General features: G+C 43.8%; 1 protein-coding gene across 3 annotated transcripts in view; it reads right to left on the bottom strand.

Annotated features, from left to right (window-relative positions):
* Positions 1-17725, bottom strand: part of RFTN1 (raftlin, lipid raft linker 1) — a 139415-nt gene that overhangs the window by 82311 nt on the left and 39379 nt on the right. For all 3 annotated transcript variants that reach the window (XM_006019573.3, XM_006019572.3, XM_025198975.1), the window contains exon 3: positions 13833-14019. In XM_006019573.3, the coding sequence (XP_006019635.1) occupies positions 13833-14019 (187 nt within the window). The remainder of the gene's footprint in view (positions 1-13832; positions 14020-17725) is intronic.

Genomic DNA, 17725 nt, shown 5'->3' with positions numbered 1-17725 from the left:
TCCCTATTGGCCATTTGCCTCCCTCTCTGCCTTGTATGTTACTACATTATATGTTTATGTTATAAATGTTCTGGGAAAAGGACTGTTCTTTACTGTATGTGTGCGCAGCATGTAGACATTTGGATTCTGTCAGAAATAAATGTGCAAGGGTTGCAACAAATCTGGCCCTCATAATGCTAAGAGGGATGGTGCTCCCAGTCAGCAAGCAGGAGTTTTTCAAGAGGAGTCTGACTGAGGAAAGGATTTCCAAGTACAAAAAAAACCTGACGACTATCGACCTACAAGAACGGGGTCCTATACCCTAATTAGGGCACTAACTATCAGTATAATACAAATAAATAAACAAAAAAATAGCAATAACAACATTTTAACTTGTGATTGGAAGTCAGTGGTCAAAGTCACTTCATTATTGCTGTTGCAGTTGGCTGTCATTTCCCATTCAGCTGTTTGCAGTTAGGTACCACTTCATGGTAGATAAACCATTACCAGCTGTGGGGTACCAGTACTTACACATTAATTATCGAAGCTGACAATTCTGTGTCCTGTAACACACTGAAATTCCAATCTCTCTTAGATACAAGGAGGAAATAAGAGAGTCAACATTTGGCTTTAATTTTCCTGCAGCTCCCTATTATTTCTGGATTCTATAAAGCTTGAAGTTTCTTTTAAAAACTAAGGATTTACTTGAAAATGAGTGAATACCTAGTTAAAATGATAAGAAGTAATATAAATGAAGGCTGGAAAGTGTATTATCTGAACTGGCGCGCACACAGTTTTACATGCGCACGTATACACACTTCTATAAAATCTAAACCCATATATTTTATTAAAACAGCCTTAGCTCTGACCCATGAATAATCCACTTTTGTTATCTGGAGCATTCTCTGTTACAGGATACTGTTTTACTTGCATGCCTATCAATTGACACTAGAATTTATGCAAAAAAGTTCAAGCAGTAGGCTAAATAGAGCTTCATTGAAAAAAGGTGCAATAATTTACTAGGACAATTACACATAACATGGATATATAGGTTTCTTTTTGGAAAATCTGAAAATATATTACACATGCCAGAAGTGCACATTAGTTATTTGAACATTTGTCTTCAGATAACTAAAAATAGCTTTCATTTTGGATCAGAATTAAGGAAGCTTTTAGAAAATGTGAAATTCCTTAACACTGATAAAAGTCGTTGTTCCAAAGCTTCAAATGCACATGCTATCGTCTCAAACTAAAGAAAGAGGATGACCCCATGTTGTGGAACTGGTACAGACACTTTATTCAAAGCCCAATGTTGGGATCACTGTTAGCTATAGAAAGAAACATAAGCTCTTATTAAGCTGCAATCAGTTCACACAGAACCACACACACACACACACACCACTATATGATGCTGCCCACAGTTAAATCGATGGCAAAAACTGCTTTAGAGCAAACCTAGCTCTCCAGCAACTTAAGAGATATTGAGGACTTGTTTTTATTTTTCCTTGTAACAGGGGACCTGCTCAGGGCCGACTTCCCAGTGGCTCACCCACCTGTTCCTGGGCTAGCCGTCCGCGTTCTTGCCCACCATGCCTTGTTGGTATAATTAATTAATGGATGTTAATTAAGTGGGAGGCTGCCTATTTACTGCCCCGATGCCAGGGGGCGCTATTTGTGGCTCCATTCCTCCGCTACACCGCAGCCCAAGCCTCGCAGATGGCATCTAGATGTTCTTATCGTCACTGGGCCCCAGAATCCTACTACTGAACCCTACCTGGATTCCTTCCCCTCAGGCGGTCTCTTCCTCCATCATACCGGGCACCATAGCTCCCTGAACCGATTCCCCTTCAGGTGTGATGCCCCCACTGGGACCTTTGGCTCTCTAGCCCTGACCCACCTCCAGGCCAGTCAGGACCCCAGGCCCTCAGCTCTTGGGTGTTCCTCGCGGTGGGCCCCCAGCCCTTCGACCCTTCCAGTCCTGGCCCCAGCATGGGCCAGTCAGGGGAAGTTCAGACAGGCCTGAGTCTATGGCCCCTATTCTTTCTCTCCGAGGGTCCACACTCCGGGCCCTCCAAACAAGGGGTAACCCACCCAGTCGTGGGGGCTAGGGGTTAAGGTGCCCCGACCCGCCTTTCACCGGGGTGGTAACTGGCCTGGCATTTTCTGGGGGCTCCTGCGCCACTGAGAGCCCCACCAGGCCACCCACTCCTGGCAGGGTGCAGTTTTAGGTCATGCCCAGGACCAGGAGCCTCCTGACCATCCCCTACAGCTCCTCCCTCACCTCCAGATGACACCTGCAGCCCTCCAGCCAGGCAGTGTTGCTGTTTATATGGGCCAGCCCTAGATTCAAAATGGCTGCCCTCATCAGGCACCTGCCAGCTACTGCCTTCTGGCCCTTAAAGTGGCAGGCACCAACAGTGCCATTTATATTTCCCCACTCCATTCACCAGCTTTTCCATCTCTTCCTCACACATAACATCTACAGGTCTGCTGCATACCCTTTGGACTTAAACATCCCAGGCAGAGAAAATATCAAAACAAAATGAAGAAAGACAGCCCCTGCTTTGAATCTATGAAAGGGTACCAAGAAACTTTTTTGAGCTAGAAGATGACAGTGGAATGGTTGATAAACAATTTCAAGTCCAAGTACATTTTAAGTCTCTTTCACTGAAAAAAAAAGTTGAACAGACTGCCCTTACACTCTTCAGAAACATTTTCCTTTGTCCTTAAATTAAAGTTGGCAAGTTTCTGCCAGTTCTTAACCCAACAAATTGTAAGGGATAAAGCAGACTTAAGAATGGAAACTGATTGGAGAGGCTGACAATTCATCATCCTAATATAATTATCTCTATTCAAATTGTCTTAGGACCATGCAACAAGACAGCTTTCTCTCCTTTCCCCACCTCCCCTCTCACCCTTCCAGAAGGCCCCAAAGAAACAGTGAAAGTATACAGGCTGCAGATTGCTATTAAAATGAGAGAGGTAAAGAGGAAAAGGATGTGATCTAGGACTAGGACTGGAAACCAGGAACCGCTTAATTTCAGTGCTATCTCTGATACTGATTCACTTCATGACTTTGTGAAATATCACAAAGGCGTAAGTGGCCAGTTCTGTACCCTGGGTGGTGGAAGCACACAGTGCTGGAGCAGCAGCTTGAGATGCACAGTGGTAGGGAAGGGGAGGTGGGAGAATGGAGAATGCCATCTTTTTTTTTTGCCTTCTATGTGTGTTGAGCAGCCATTTAAACACCAATTTTTGGTGGCAAGAAAAAGGAGGTGACGTCCAGCCAGCAGTAGCAAACCTATGGCTGCTACTCCTACGCTGTACACTACTGCTACTACTCTGCCCTCCTTTCAGCCAAAGACAGAGCTGTTGCAGGGCAGGGTATGGGAGGGCAAGGAGCTCCCCAACTCCATTCCACAGCCCCCTTCCCGTTAGTAAGAACCTACTTAAATCATGGGGTTTTGCAATTTTTGTGATTTTGCATCATGGACTCACCTGAAAAAAATAAAAGCTTACCAAAATACAAAGAAAACACAGCAATCCCTGCAGCCACAGGGCATGTTGTATGAGAGAGAGCTGAGAGGCTGGGCTAATGACGTAGACTCCGTGAAGATACCAGTCAGGAAGGCAAAAGGGTTTTGGTACTATATTTTAAGAAGCAAGAAGCAATGCTGCTATCTGAAGATGAGTGATTGGCCTCTTGACCAATCAGTGGTGAGAGGAGAGGCTGCCAGGACATGCTGGCCAATCAGCAATTGGGGGGGGGGCCTTGCCACAAAAAGACTGCAAAATTGGCTGTGCACACCACCCTTGGCCCATGAAAATCCCTTCATCTCACCGCAATTTAAGTAGGTCCCTACTCATTAGACAGTGCCTGGGATTTTTGCTCTGCTCACCCACCCATTGTTACACTACTAGCACATAATAATTATGAACTGCTTCAGTTTACCCAGCTGTAAAACAGGGATTATATTTACCCCCTACCTCACAGGATGGCTTTAAGCAGCAGCCAGCAGCCTTCTTCAAGCCACGAACCAGAAAAACCTAGCTCTGGTCCACTGTGAGCCAGGTGGGTTTAGCGGCACAAGAGTGGTGGAGGAGGAATGAGGAGCTGTGCCTGCAGTGCTGTTGCTTCTCCCAATTTCCCAGCTCTCTGCCCACAGTGTGACCATAGCTCCCTGATGGAGGGTAACTATAATGTGGCCAGGCTAGTTAGGGATGGGGAGGAGCAGAAATAGCATGGAAACGACAGTGGCATAAGCACAGCTCCTCACTACTCAACCCCAGCATGCGCACAGGCAAAGCTCTTCAGATTCAGCCCATTGCTGACCCCTGGCTTTTAGGATCAGTTTGATAACTGGAATGAGTTTAGGATTTTTAAGTGCTAGACAGTCCAAGGTGCACACCCCCATTCCAGACACAGAATGGGTCCATGACCATGGGGATTTTCAGGTTATTTATTCCTCAAAACAATGTTCTATGATCTTCTTACGGTTCTTGCTTCCATGGTTGTGAAAATAACCTTGAAAATGCAGACTGAAATTTTTCTTAAAATTATAGGTAGCCACCAACAATGACACTGAGTGGTGCAAAGGCCTGAATTAATATCAAATTTGAAACATAGGTATTAGCATTATTATATATTTCACTGCTTGGCGTTTCTCAGAAACGTCTGTATTTTTCTTTGCCTCTCTGGATGTTAAAAGCCTCAACACCTTACATTATATGGTCATTCTTATAAACATACATCCCCAGTAGACACTGAAAACTGAGAGCGTAGACCCAGCACAAAATAAACCCAACTAGTGGGCTACTGTAGCTTATTTGCATAGGGGTCAATACAGCTCTCCATTTTTTATTTGGATACAAAATGTCTCATATGTGGCCAGCTCCAGAAACTTTGCCACAGACATTAGATCCAAATTCCCCAGAGCACACAGAGCTTTCTTTGCCTACAAAAAACTCCATTACTAGTAACTGAAAATTCCACATAATTTCTGTAAATGCAAAGTTATGTAATGGGTATACATTACTTTTTAAAATGTTCATTTAATGCTATTCTGCTTTGAGTTTTAATATCAGACTCTTTTGGAGATAAACAAAATAGGATTTTTTTTCCCCAAATGATGAATGTTTGAGTTTTGGTTTGCAGAGCAATACTAAGAGCAAAAGCAAAAAGTATTGTATCAAGTGTATCATTGTACAGGTGATACTTGATTGTGCATCATTTACAGGAAAGAAGAACATCTGCAAAGTTGTTCAAGGTAACTGAGCTGTTCTGCTTTGAAAACTGAATCCCAAACTATTCTTCTACTAAATCTAAATATGTAGGGCAGTTATTTCTTTGACTTTAATTTTTTATGATTACAGCTGAAACCTGTAGAAGGGTAAATATGAAATATCTATACGATTATGGAGAAAAGGCCTCTCTAAAGTCCAATTTCTTCCTACCCATCTCATTCTATTACTGTAAAAAGAGTATGTGCAAACACACAGGTACTATTTTAAGTAAATCATTCATGAGTCTGGACCTTATATCTCACTTAACAGAAGAAAATGCGGCTTCCTTTCTGGCACATAATAATCAGATTGGGAAGTGAAAACATAATAATTAACATAGATTTTTGAAACTTCAACACACTCGACAGGCATGTCACACCAAAGGAAGCTTGCAGCAGAAAACAGAAGGAATAAATTAAAGCATCCTTATGCTATGGAACTGGTGCAGACACTTCATTTAAAGACCAGTATTAGAACTGCTCTGTTGGGGGTATGCTTGCTGCCACAGCATAAGACTCAACCCTAATTATATACCATGCACCTAACAAAAAAAAACTTGAAATAAATATTAGACAGGAAGAAAATAAAAATGCCAAAGAGGAAAGTTGATTCTCATTCCAAGGTCACTAATGAGCTCCACCTAAAGCTTTGGTTCAATCTGCTCCCTTTAGGGCAGGGATATCAAACTCAATCCAAGCCCCAGGCCACATCTAGACCACAGGGCTCCTCCCAGGGCAACATAGGTGGATCCAATATTTTGGAAAGTGGGTGCAGGAGCAAGGACCAGTGCTGCAGGGATGGCTGCGCTCTACCATCCCCAGTCTCCTTCCTCACTGGGGGAGACAGGCCACACCACAGGAGCAGCAACTCAGGTGAGAAAGCTCCACTCCGCACTCTTGGGACTCCTTCCCTTCCCCTGTGTACTCAGTGGCACCTCCCCTTCCATTCCCCGCTTCAACCTCTCTGTGTACACATCTCTGTACAGGAAAGGGAGACCTACCCACTACCACCACTGTGCCAGTCATTCTTGCCTTGCTTCTGCCAGGTCCACAGTGGGCAGGCTCCCCATCCCTGCACCTGCTTCTGGACTGGCAGGGAACACCTGCAGGGACTGGGCAGGGAAGGGAAACCAATCCATCACTGCCACTGTCCCCACTTGAGCCCAGTTCCCCACATAGCTGCTACTTGCAGCTGAGCAGGAGTGGCTCTGGGGCTCCCCAGGTCAGCCAGGGACAATGACAGCAGCAGAGAGGTCTCCTCTACCCAAAGGTATAATTTGGGCAGGGCATGAATGCAGGAAGGGAGGTGACACTGAGCATAGAGGGGAAGGCAAAGGGTACCAAGGAAAGTTGGGGGGAGGGGAGGAACTGCTACCTGTTTCAGTGATTTAAAGTGCCCAGCTCCTGCTCCCGCAACGTGGTTCCACCACAGGGGACCCAGACATTAAGGGCTGTGAGGAAGCTACACTGCAGAACAAGGAGGATGGGGATATAATGGCATCACTACACCCACTCTGGATCCACCCCTGTGGGCCAGACCCACAGGTCCAGCAGCAGCTGCAATGGATCCAATCGAGGCAGCGAGGTCTGGGGACAGTGATGTCAGCAGCGGGGGTCTGGCAGCAGTGAGGCAAGTGGGGCTGTGCCACACAGCCTTTGCTCTCTCTCTCCCTCCCGCTGACAGCCATGTCCAGCAGGACCCAGGGGCTCCATGTTATGTAGCTGGCCAGACCCCATGGCCATGCCCCAAACATCCTGCTGTTAGCTCAGCAAGCCAGATGGAAAGGCACTGAGGGCCAGAGCAGGTCTGCAGGCCATATGACTACAGCTCCTGCTTTATGGGATCTATTCTCATCTATTATTCTGATTAGATAAAGCCTTCCATCTGATGGAAACAAACTGCTTCCCTATACCAACTTATTAGGAGAAAAGCACTAATATGAGTTCTCACCCTTTAACAGGCTCTAGACTGCTACCACATGACCATCACAAAGGGTGGGGTCAAACGTTCAATTTAACACTTACTAAGTGCGGCTAAAATGTAGGCAGATTAAGTGCATGGCTGGCATTGCAAAATGATTCCCTTTCAGGGGAGGGTTATCTCCTAACACAGGTGTGCTCAGCCTCTAGCCCACAAGCCAAATGTAGACCATGGAGCCTTGGAATCTGACCTGCAGGGCTCCCCACAGGTGAGGAAATCTGGAGCAGTGGGAGTACTGCCACCTCTCCCCACTGCCAAAAACCCAAGTCCCACAGGGCAGATCAGAGCCACGCCACAACTCACCTCCTGCATGGCTAGATCAGGGCCAGGTCATGCCCCCTTCCCTCCACATGGCTGCAGTGGGGTCAGGCTGTGCCCCCTTCTCACCATGGGGCTGGGCCATGCTGCCTCCCCTTTGGGCATCAGGTTTGAGATCAACTCACACCATTTTTTCTCCCCATGGGGATGGGCCATACCCTTTCCTTCTTGGCCAGGCTGGAGCCAGGGCATGTCCCCTTCCTCCCATGGGGTCAAGCCACCTCCCCACCCATCGTGGGGCTGGGCTGGATCCAAGCTAAACACCCTCTCTCCTGCAGGGCCAGGCCAAGCCCCCTTTCCCTGTATGGCTGGATGGGCCTCTGCTGTGCCCACCCCAGGTGCCAGATTAGGTCCACCAGCCAGATCCAGCCTGCGGAGGGATCAGGCACTGCTGATCTAGCCTATCAGCCAAAAAAGTTTGAGCAACACAGTCCTAATATATACTAACTTTAATACATCACACCATTTGCAACTGTGGTAAGTGAACGTGTGACAATGCCCAAAGTGTGCCTGTGTGAAGTGCAAACCAGCATAAATCAATTCTTCTCAAGTGTGAATCATTGTGAACCAGCAGTCTCTAAACTAAACCTTATGATTGAGTCACCTCACCCGCAGTAAAAATCCCACTGAAGACCTTGAATTCTCATCTTTTTCTTTCCATCCATCTGCTGACGACAAAATCCTCATAATTCAGCACTCTGAGTATCAGTCATTAAAACAAGGTATAGGAACAAAAACCAACTACCTAGAAAGAGGTATCACAACTACTTCAATTAAAATGGTTACTGTTTTTTTCAGGCACGTTGTGGTTTGTACAATGCTTTTAGAAACTTAAAATGTAGTTTACCACTCTATTGATTTTGGACTTTTCTATTTGAATCCCAAACCAGCGCCATTCAGCTCATTAAACAAAGGCACCCAGTTATACTGCTGTGACAGACAGGCACACAAGCAGTTAGATAAAAATTAGTGAAGTAGGAATTTCTCCACCAGCTCTTTAATACGAGCTCAGTAGACGCCCCCTGCCCCAGCCCAGACATAATACCCTATCATTATCTCTGTTGTTTCTAAAGAATTAATATTACAAATCTTTGTATACTTCCTATCCTTATTAATGATGTTGTCTCCATTGTGCTCTAAATCTTTTTGCTGTTAACTCAAAAATTTTAAAAAATCTTATTGTTCCTACTCTTCTTTGTAACAGAGTTAACATAACATAGGCCAAGACCTGTCCTTAGATATACAGGTTTCCCTCAATTTATGCAGGTTCTTTATATGCGGATTCACTCTTTTGCGATGAGCATATTTAGACCTACAATTCGTTATACGCAAGGTAAATTCACTCTTATGTGATCAGCATAGATGCACCCCCCTGCCTAAGCAGCTAAGTCTGTGGGGGGAGGGGAAAGAGCCCTGGCCCCACTCACCCCAGCCCCGGCTGCAGCAGCCCCAGCAGCAGCCAGTGCCAGCAGCCACTGGGCTGCACCATGCTCTACCTGTCCCCCCGCACCTGGGCTCACCACAGCTCCTGGGCTGCGCCATGCCATGGTGCAGGCAGTTGGTGTTGGCTGCTCCTGGAGCCAGTGCAGCCAGGGCGGGGAGGGGAAAGAGCCCTGGCCCCACTCACCCCAGCCCCGGCTGCAGCAGCCCCAGCAGCAGCCAGTGCCAGCAGCCACTGGGCTGCACCATGCTCTACCTGTCCCCCCGCACCTGGGCTCACCACAGCTCCTGGGCTGCGCCATGCCATGGTGCAGGCAGTTGGTGTTGGCTGCTCCTGGAGCCAGTGCAGCCAGGGCTGGGGTGACTGCAGACAAGCAGAGCCCCAGGTGGCGTAGGGCGCAGCACTCACCCCAGCCCCAGCTGCAGCGGATCCAGGAGCAGCTGACACCAGCTGCCTGCACCAGGGCGCGGCGCAACCCAGGAGCAGAGGTGAGTGGGGGCAGGTGGAGTATGGTGCAGCCCAGCAGCTGCAGGCAGCTGGCGCTGGCCCCTCCCGGGGCCACTGCAGCCAGGACTGGGGTGAGTGTCACTGTGTTCCCTCTGCTCTGCTGCCCTGTGATGCCCCAGGAGTGGCACCCTTCCTCCCAGCTCTTCCCTAGTCCCAGCCTCACTCCCTCCCTACCTCGCTCACCACCATGGGAACCTATCCCTATTTGTTACATTGTAAAGTGGGTTCGTTTTACACAAATTCGATTTATGCACCCCTCTCTGGGAACACATGTACTGCATAAATCGAGGGTAACCTGTATGTAGCTCTACCATTGCTAAAAATGCTTTCTCCCATACAGCCAAGGCACAAAAATAGCCCTGCTTTTCCTACCACTTGAAACAAGGCTAATGTTATAAGAATGAGGTCATGAAAATACCCACAATAATTCATAGAAACATCCTGGTGATATTAAAAAAAGTAATAAGACAATACTACAGGTCCATATTGAGAATTTTAAAATGTAAAGACAAAGGCAAAACAGCCACAGTAGCAGCAGCAATAATCCAGTGCATTCACTGCATCTTTATCTGTGGATCACAGAGTATCTTACAAGGCTCAGTAGTATTATTCCCATTTTACAGGCAGGTAACTAATGCACAGGAAAACTAAGTTACAGCTATTTTTCAGCAGTGTTAAGCAGATTTCCTGACACTCAAACCCTGTTCTAGCTACTCTGTGTGCCACCTGCTTGTACATATCTAGAACAGACAGAAAATGTTTAAAAAACCAGAATGCTAGAAAGGCAAATGAGGAGCAGCTATGTTAAAATATCTAGCTGAAACAAAACAGAATACTGGCAACTGAAGCATACAGACCAATTTAAACATAAAATTACCTCTATAGATGCACAAATGCCCACTTAATATTACTGCACAAAAGAGACTCTAATAAAACAAATTTAATTTCTACTATCATCAGGCAGCAAGAGGGATAGTGGGAGAAAATCAAGACATGCTCTTTGAAAGAACTGAAAGATTAAATCTACAGTGTCAAAAAAATTCTATGGGTAAGTGACATCAGTAGAATATGACCTACAGCTTTTCAGATACACTGTGTAGAATGATGGCAAATCATAAGGTTGGGCCCTTTCTGAAGGCTAAAATCTTTTTATGATGCTTCATAGCTCTTGCAAACATAATGGTGATAACATTACATAAAAAAGCAGGAGGCCACTTCTGAATTTATAGCATAGGTGACTTTACTAATAAGTTTGACTGTAGTTGGACTGCATAAACTCTAATGTTTTTTCTCAAAACAAACATAAGCTCTCATTAATTGTAGGCTGTTCGGCAAACATCATAATTAGGAATTTACATCATCTAACAGTATTACTGTTTCTTATAACATAGGCTGTAGATGTCAGATCTGTGCCAGTTTTCAAGGAAAAATATCAGTTAAGTGTTTTTATTAAAGATTAATTGTATGTCCTTTACTTCACTTCATAAGCTATCTACTGATAAAGGCTAATTGGAAAACTGCCTTTAAAGTCTTTTATCTGTGATGTAAAACATATGGTTTGTACACTTACCAGAAGAAAATGCATTGATGTCTCACAAAAATGCCCTCTGCCCAGACCTTGGCCATAGTCATCTGAAATCAGTCAAATGCCCAATCAAATGTTCAACTCCTTCCCCCCTCCCTCCCACTCTCCCCTCACTCCCTTGCTCTCTGACAACAATCTCACTTTTAGCTAAATTCAGAGCTGTATCTAAATTACTGGAAGGGAGTATAAGATGCTGTTATTTACCTTCTGCTACTCCACACCATCCTACTCCCTAAACTCACAAATGACACTGTCTTAGACCCATGTAATCAAAATTCAGAGATGGCAGATAAGGCAATGCAAATAAATGGAGCGCAAATCAAAGAAGAACATGACTGGCTCAGACTCTCCATTACTTTTAAACCTGTATAATCAATTGGAACTGTGCAAAGTGGGTGCTAAACACTGCCACCGATTTGAGGGAGTTAGGCATTCAGGTCTGGTTCAGAGTTCACATGCACTAGACACAGATGTAAATTTGTACATAAGGTGCACGGTAGCGAGGAAATCGAGCTCACACAGATTTGGAGCAGCTTACAAAGTTCTGCTGGCTTAATTACATTGTCTTGAAGTATGAAAAGATTCAGCCTAGAGTTATCCTGGCAAAACTCTTGGTGTGGAAGCAGCATTGCCGTAAGGAAGTTTTTGCTTTTCAGGAAAACTGGTACAGCTCTGGAGGCCAAAAATCTCCTTTAGCCCACAGAACTGTCCACCTGGGGCCCTGCTGCTGTAAGTAACACAGCAACAGCCTCAAATTGTGTACTAAGACTGACTTAAAGGCTAGAAAGAGATGTCACTAAATGAAGTGGATTAGCTGTGCCAGGATGTTTCCCTGCATAGCTGTTCCCTTTCAGTGGGCAAAACACATCACCTGTCATCCCCCTGTTGTTCTACAGCATCAACAGGCAACACATTCTCCTGGGCGTGAGAGGTCTGGTCCTGTATGCCCCAAAAATTCCAGTGTAGGATTGGCTCCTTCAAGCCCGGAGAGTGCCTGCCCAGCTTTCCCTGATATATGTCCCTAAGCTGTTTTGCTAGGGATTTCTTGAAGGTGCATCTCTACATGGGAAAAGCCATGCAGGTGCTCCCAGGGCTTGAGGGGCCCGACACTGAACAGGATTTCCCAGGATGTACAGGATCAGGGCCCCTTAAGCCCCCAGAACTGTGTCTCAGGGCAGCAAGAGACTGCAGGTAGCTCTGGGTTGCCCACACTCTCCCACCACAAAACAAACAGATATATACCTCTGCCCCAAATCTGGGGCATTTGTGGAGCAACACGGGGCATGGATGTCTGTTTGCTTGGTCTTTTTGCCACCATGAGAATATTTATGGAGGCACAAAGGCAACGTCTGTTTCCACCCAAGACAAATTATATTCTTCTATCAGGGAAGGATGCTGCCTCTTAACCACTCACCACCATCCATATTGCAGCTGGAGAAACTGAGTTATCAGGCTGATAAACAGCCTGCCCAATACTGTACAGGAAATCTGTAGCACACTCCACACCAACATGCTCTGACTCTCATAAAATTGAGAACCCTGTTACCAACTGTACTGGTAGCTAGCAAAATATCACAAAGTGCGTTATTTATAAAACAGAAGCAGGCCAGTACAAAATGACAGTTCTTTAATAAAAATAAGAATAAATCTACCTGAGAGAATGCCTATGAGGAACTGGTAATGAAACAGAGCCCTAGACCCCTGGATCAAATTCAGCTCCTTCTGTAGTTGTCTCACAGCTTGGTAGGCTGTGTGAAATGGAATGGCAGCCTTGACTCTAGTCTCTGTTGTTCAAGTGTCCAAACCCTAGTTAGTCCCTTTGTTTGAAGCCTCAGCTTCAAGCAGCAACAGAAGCCAAAATATCTGAAATAACAAGTGCCCTGATCCAGTAGGGTTTAGCAATATGAGGGATGCAAAAAGAGTGCATGAATGTTCTTGTGCTATACTACAGCACTTTGGTCCCCAAAGCTGCCAGCAGTAGCTCTTGAGAATTATATACCATACTTTAAAGTTAACTAAAATCTATTCCCTTACAGCACATATTTTAATTGTTCTCTCTTTTTGGAGTAACTAAGCAGAACAATCTATTGATTTTTATTTAACTTGGAGATTAAAACATAAAAGAACTGCTGTGTTCTATTTATTTGTCTTTGCACTTTGATTATATAAAAAAGAAGATATCTTGTAAACTAAGGCAGAAAACAAAGCAAACTCCTTCAATCTGGTGATTTAAAGAGTCTGTACTGTGTTGGAAAATTAAAGCCCATTACTAGTTTATACTTTGTAGATAAGTATAAAAAAATGTGCATTATTGTTACAGGTCTCAGATTAGCTGCATTATCCACTATCTGTATGTACATGGGAATATAACTGTTAAAGCAAACATTTTTTGGCAACATTTAATCCAATAAATGATTAGAGTAAAAATTGTTAAGAGATGCAAACTGGACCATCCTCACAATGTGTCAGGCACAGAGTTTGTTTGTTTGCTTTTTTTCATGACAACACATTCCAAAATATAAAGCACATTTCAACTTGTTATTCTCCGAGTTGTCTGCCAAACTGCAGATGGATTGTAAACACGAAGAACATGTTAAGCTTATTCAAGTCTACAAAAAATATCCAAGTCTTGCACAGTAAACATTAGCAATGACATTGCTATAATTCCCTGATCTAGGTCAAAGCTCAGCAGGAAATCTCTTTGTCTATTTTTATCCCTTTTCAAGGGAAGTGCTTTACCTTTCTGTTTTCTTGATCAGCACAGCCCTGAAGATTTGTTCCTGGGGAGTCCTTTCTTTTTCATCAGTTGGCTGCACGAAAGGGTGGACAGCAGCCAAGATGAAGCCCTGCTGATACAGCTCTTGCAGCTGAGCTGGAAGATCACGCAAGGAAGAAAGCTTGATTGCAGATGATCCTGGTAGCTCAGCTGGAAACAAAGAATAAATTGATCGATAATTCTACACTAAACTATCACATTTTGCATTTTCTGTTCTATGGAGGTAAGCATGCTTCACACTGACCTTCAGAATTGGAGCATATTTCCATGTAGTTAACTGTGGCTTAGTTTGTATTACAAACTTCTAAATAGACTGCCTTGCAAAGGGCATTTACTGTATAAATGGCTAGTCCAATTAAGCATACAGGATCAGATTCACATTACTATAACAAGTTTGTCATCTTTTGGGGACAGAAGGGTAGAGGAGAGGGGAAAAGAGTAAGGATGTAGAGAAAGGGAGGATTTATCAAGCATGTAGCAGGAGGGCAACATTCTAAGGTGCAGGGAGGTACCATTCAATCCCTCCCTGATGACTGGAATCAATAGTGAAAATATAACACCACAAACAAGGAGGAAGCCCATGAAAATAAAAGTCAGAAAATTAAAACAATGATAAGAGGAGGCACTCATTCACACGCTTTAGATGACATAAATCACTGGCCTCTACAACATGCCGTGGCAAACACCTAACAAGATTTAAAAATATGACTTGGTATTTACCATAACACAGGTGATGATTAAAAAAAATTTGGAATGCACATTGGACCTCACACTTCAGGGCTAAAATAAATCTTTAATTGTTAAACAGATGGATAAGACTTAATGGGCATTTATACACATGTTCTGGGAGGTGGTGGGGGGCAGGGGTTCAATTAGAGTGGCTCCAAGAGCTGCTCTAAATAAAGCGCCCTGAGCGTCACATATATCAGCATCCCCATGCTGAAAAATGGTAGCGAGGGTTGCTTTAACTAAAGCTCATCGAACATCAAAGTGCCCCTACCACCATTTTTCAGCACAGGGATGCTGATACACATGACGCTGGTGTCTGTTGGAGCACAGTAATGATCACACTCCGGAAGACTCAATGTAATTATAGTGCATTGGAGCAGCCTCAATGTACATGTATAGCTGCCCAGTATGTCAGACCATTCCTACTCCCCACCCCACTCTACCTATTGTGGTTTCTTAGATCTTCCTATGAAGCATCTGGTACTAGCTACATGTCACTGGACTAGATGGACTGTAAATCCAACCCAGTTTATCAATTTCCACCTTCTCCCAGCAGCCCTGTAGACTTCAGAGAAGAACCCGTAAGTCATTCTAAAACAGCCTTCCTTTGGTCCCCTATCATCATGACTCTCCATATCTATTCAGTTTTATCTAAAAGCACAGCTTCCCTCCCAGTCCTCTGGCTCTTAAATCCACTCTCCTATGGCTATCGTTTATTATTTTTTATTCTTATAGTTAAAAGCCAAATCTTGTGCAATGAGGTACCAAATACTCAGCTCCAACTGGAATAGATGGGAATTGAGCGTGCTCAACAGTACATAGGTTTTCAGATCCTTGGACCCTTTGCTTTGAAGGGCTAGAACATAATTTACATGAAAAATATTGACTATAAAAAATAAAAGTTTTATAATACTGCATTTCCTAACAAATAGTGTGGCTACTTTTATAATACTGCATTTCCTAACAAATAGTGAGACTAACCCTTTACAAATAATTAGATTTTCAAAAAAGAATACATATTCAAATCCAATACTACTAGGGAGTAATTTAAATAATAATAGCGTAACTGTGCCTTATACGTCTGTTATAGTTTTACTTAACATATGAGAATATGTTCCAGTAGAAGGTAATGGAGCTTTTGATTGAAAACTATAAAAGACAGCATTTTTTTATTACTACTGCTATTATAAGAAATAAAGTAAGGAATAAGAAATGAACATGTTGACAGACAAAAGAATTCTGAGTTCTCTTGTAACACACATATCACTTGATAGGTATAAAGGAAATAACCCATAAATAGTGTATACAGAATAAATATCAATAATCAAACAAGCTGTTAATTATATTGACCGTACTAGGGATCAAACTGGCGGGAAAAATTCCCCTCAAGCTACAAACTCTGTCCTGCTTACAAAACCTGTCCTGCCTCATCTAGTGGTTATGGGCTGCAAGCCCTAGCATACTCTAAGAATAACAAATAAAAGAAAACTTGAGACTGGAACGTGCTTCTTAACAGTGATATCCGTGCCTTAAGCATCAACCTGGAATGTTCTGAGCATGCCCTTATTAAAAAAAAATTGTTTGGATACCTGGTGGAAATTCTGTACATTCATGTTAGATAGTTGCCCATTTCTTTGCACAAGCTAAATAAATGGAAAAATATCCCAACATGTAGTATATATTGATACTACAAGGCAAACACTTGCAGCATCTTTAGGATAGACAAAAATAATACTAACAAAAAGGATGATCAGACCTGATCCAATTCCAATTAAAATGATAAGATACTACCAGTTAACTAGCAACAGTTAGATTACAACCATATAGCACTTTCCCTCTAGAGAGCTCAAATCAGTCTTTGGAAAGAAAGACCCATTATCCCCCATTTAAAGATGAGGAGATGGAAGCTGTGCAGAAAACAGAGTTGTCCATGGTCACACAGCAGGTCAGCAGCAAAGGAAACCTTTTCACAATGCCAGTCTTTATCATAATTACATGTGATGAGTCCAGGCTTCTGGCCAAAGACCTTGAGCAGCTTTTTCTTTCCTATATAGCCCTGTAGTCTTAAATCTGACCATAGCTCTAATATTTTATTTAAAATTCTGCTCCACATTTCCTTATTTTATAATTACATTCACATCCAATGGTTTCTCTGTTTAATTCTGTCTGGGTTTAGAGAAGCATAAGAAAAGCTTGCAAATGATAGATGTTGCACTATTCAATTTTGCTAATGTTAAAAGCATAACTAGAAGTGTCGGGTGTTTCCAGAACTGATTCCTCAGCAAATTAGTTTGCTGCTTGACTGATAACTGAAGCTGTAAGTATCAGTATTTCCAGAAATACTCATTACAAACAGAATCAACTGTAGCTTATAGATCCTATGGGAGAATAAAAACATTCCCCCCATGAAACAACTGGTATCCATAACAGCTATGTGAATTTCTCAGGGTCTACATGTTTGGGGTTATTCCATAAGTTTTATATTGATAAGAGATAAGAATAGGGGAAAACCTCTGTCCTGGGGAGGGAGGGGAGGCAGGGTGACTTAAAAATTCAATAAGGTGAATCTTGCAAAATTGAAAAGGACTGTCCCTACAGATTCCAGGGCCAATCTGGGAGACAGTGAAGAGTAAGTGCACTGGTTCTTAGCTGCTGTTCTAGTGGACTCCTGTTTCCAAGATGGCATAACTTCCTGAAACATGAACAACTTGGGCTCCCGGTGGCTGGGGAGGCACGGCAGTGGTGGGAGCAAGGGTCGGCAAGCACCCACAGCTGCTGCTGGCAGTGTCAGCAGTGGCCAGCAGGGATTGCGGACTGCCCACAGGCACCACCAACAGTGTTGGCGATGCCTTTTTGTAGGGGGTGCACGGCCATGCTCAGGGGGTACACATGCACCCGCGTGCACCTCCTACACATTGCCCCTGTTTCTGAGTGTCACAAAAATAAGCCAGCCCTTAACGTAAGAGATGGTATTGTACAGGCTCATACCAAAGGGGCCTGAGGAAACAATATTAAAGCCAAAAGATTTTTACAATTTGAAGAGAAACCAGAGTTAGCAAGTGTTAAAACCAGTATATGGAAAGTAAGAAACCTCTGGGTTTTTAAGGGGTTGGCTTTTGCTGAAAGA

This window comes from Alligator sinensis, unplaced genomic scaffold, assembly GCF_000455745.1.
Source record: "Alligator sinensis unplaced genomic scaffold, ASM45574v1 scaffold29_1, whole genome shotgun sequence".
Classification (NCBI taxonomy): Eukaryota; Metazoa; Chordata; order Crocodylia; family Alligatoridae; genus Alligator; species Alligator sinensis.
The sequence above is the reverse complement of the archived record's forward strand: the minus strand, read 5'-3'. Positions and strand labels throughout refer to the sequence as shown.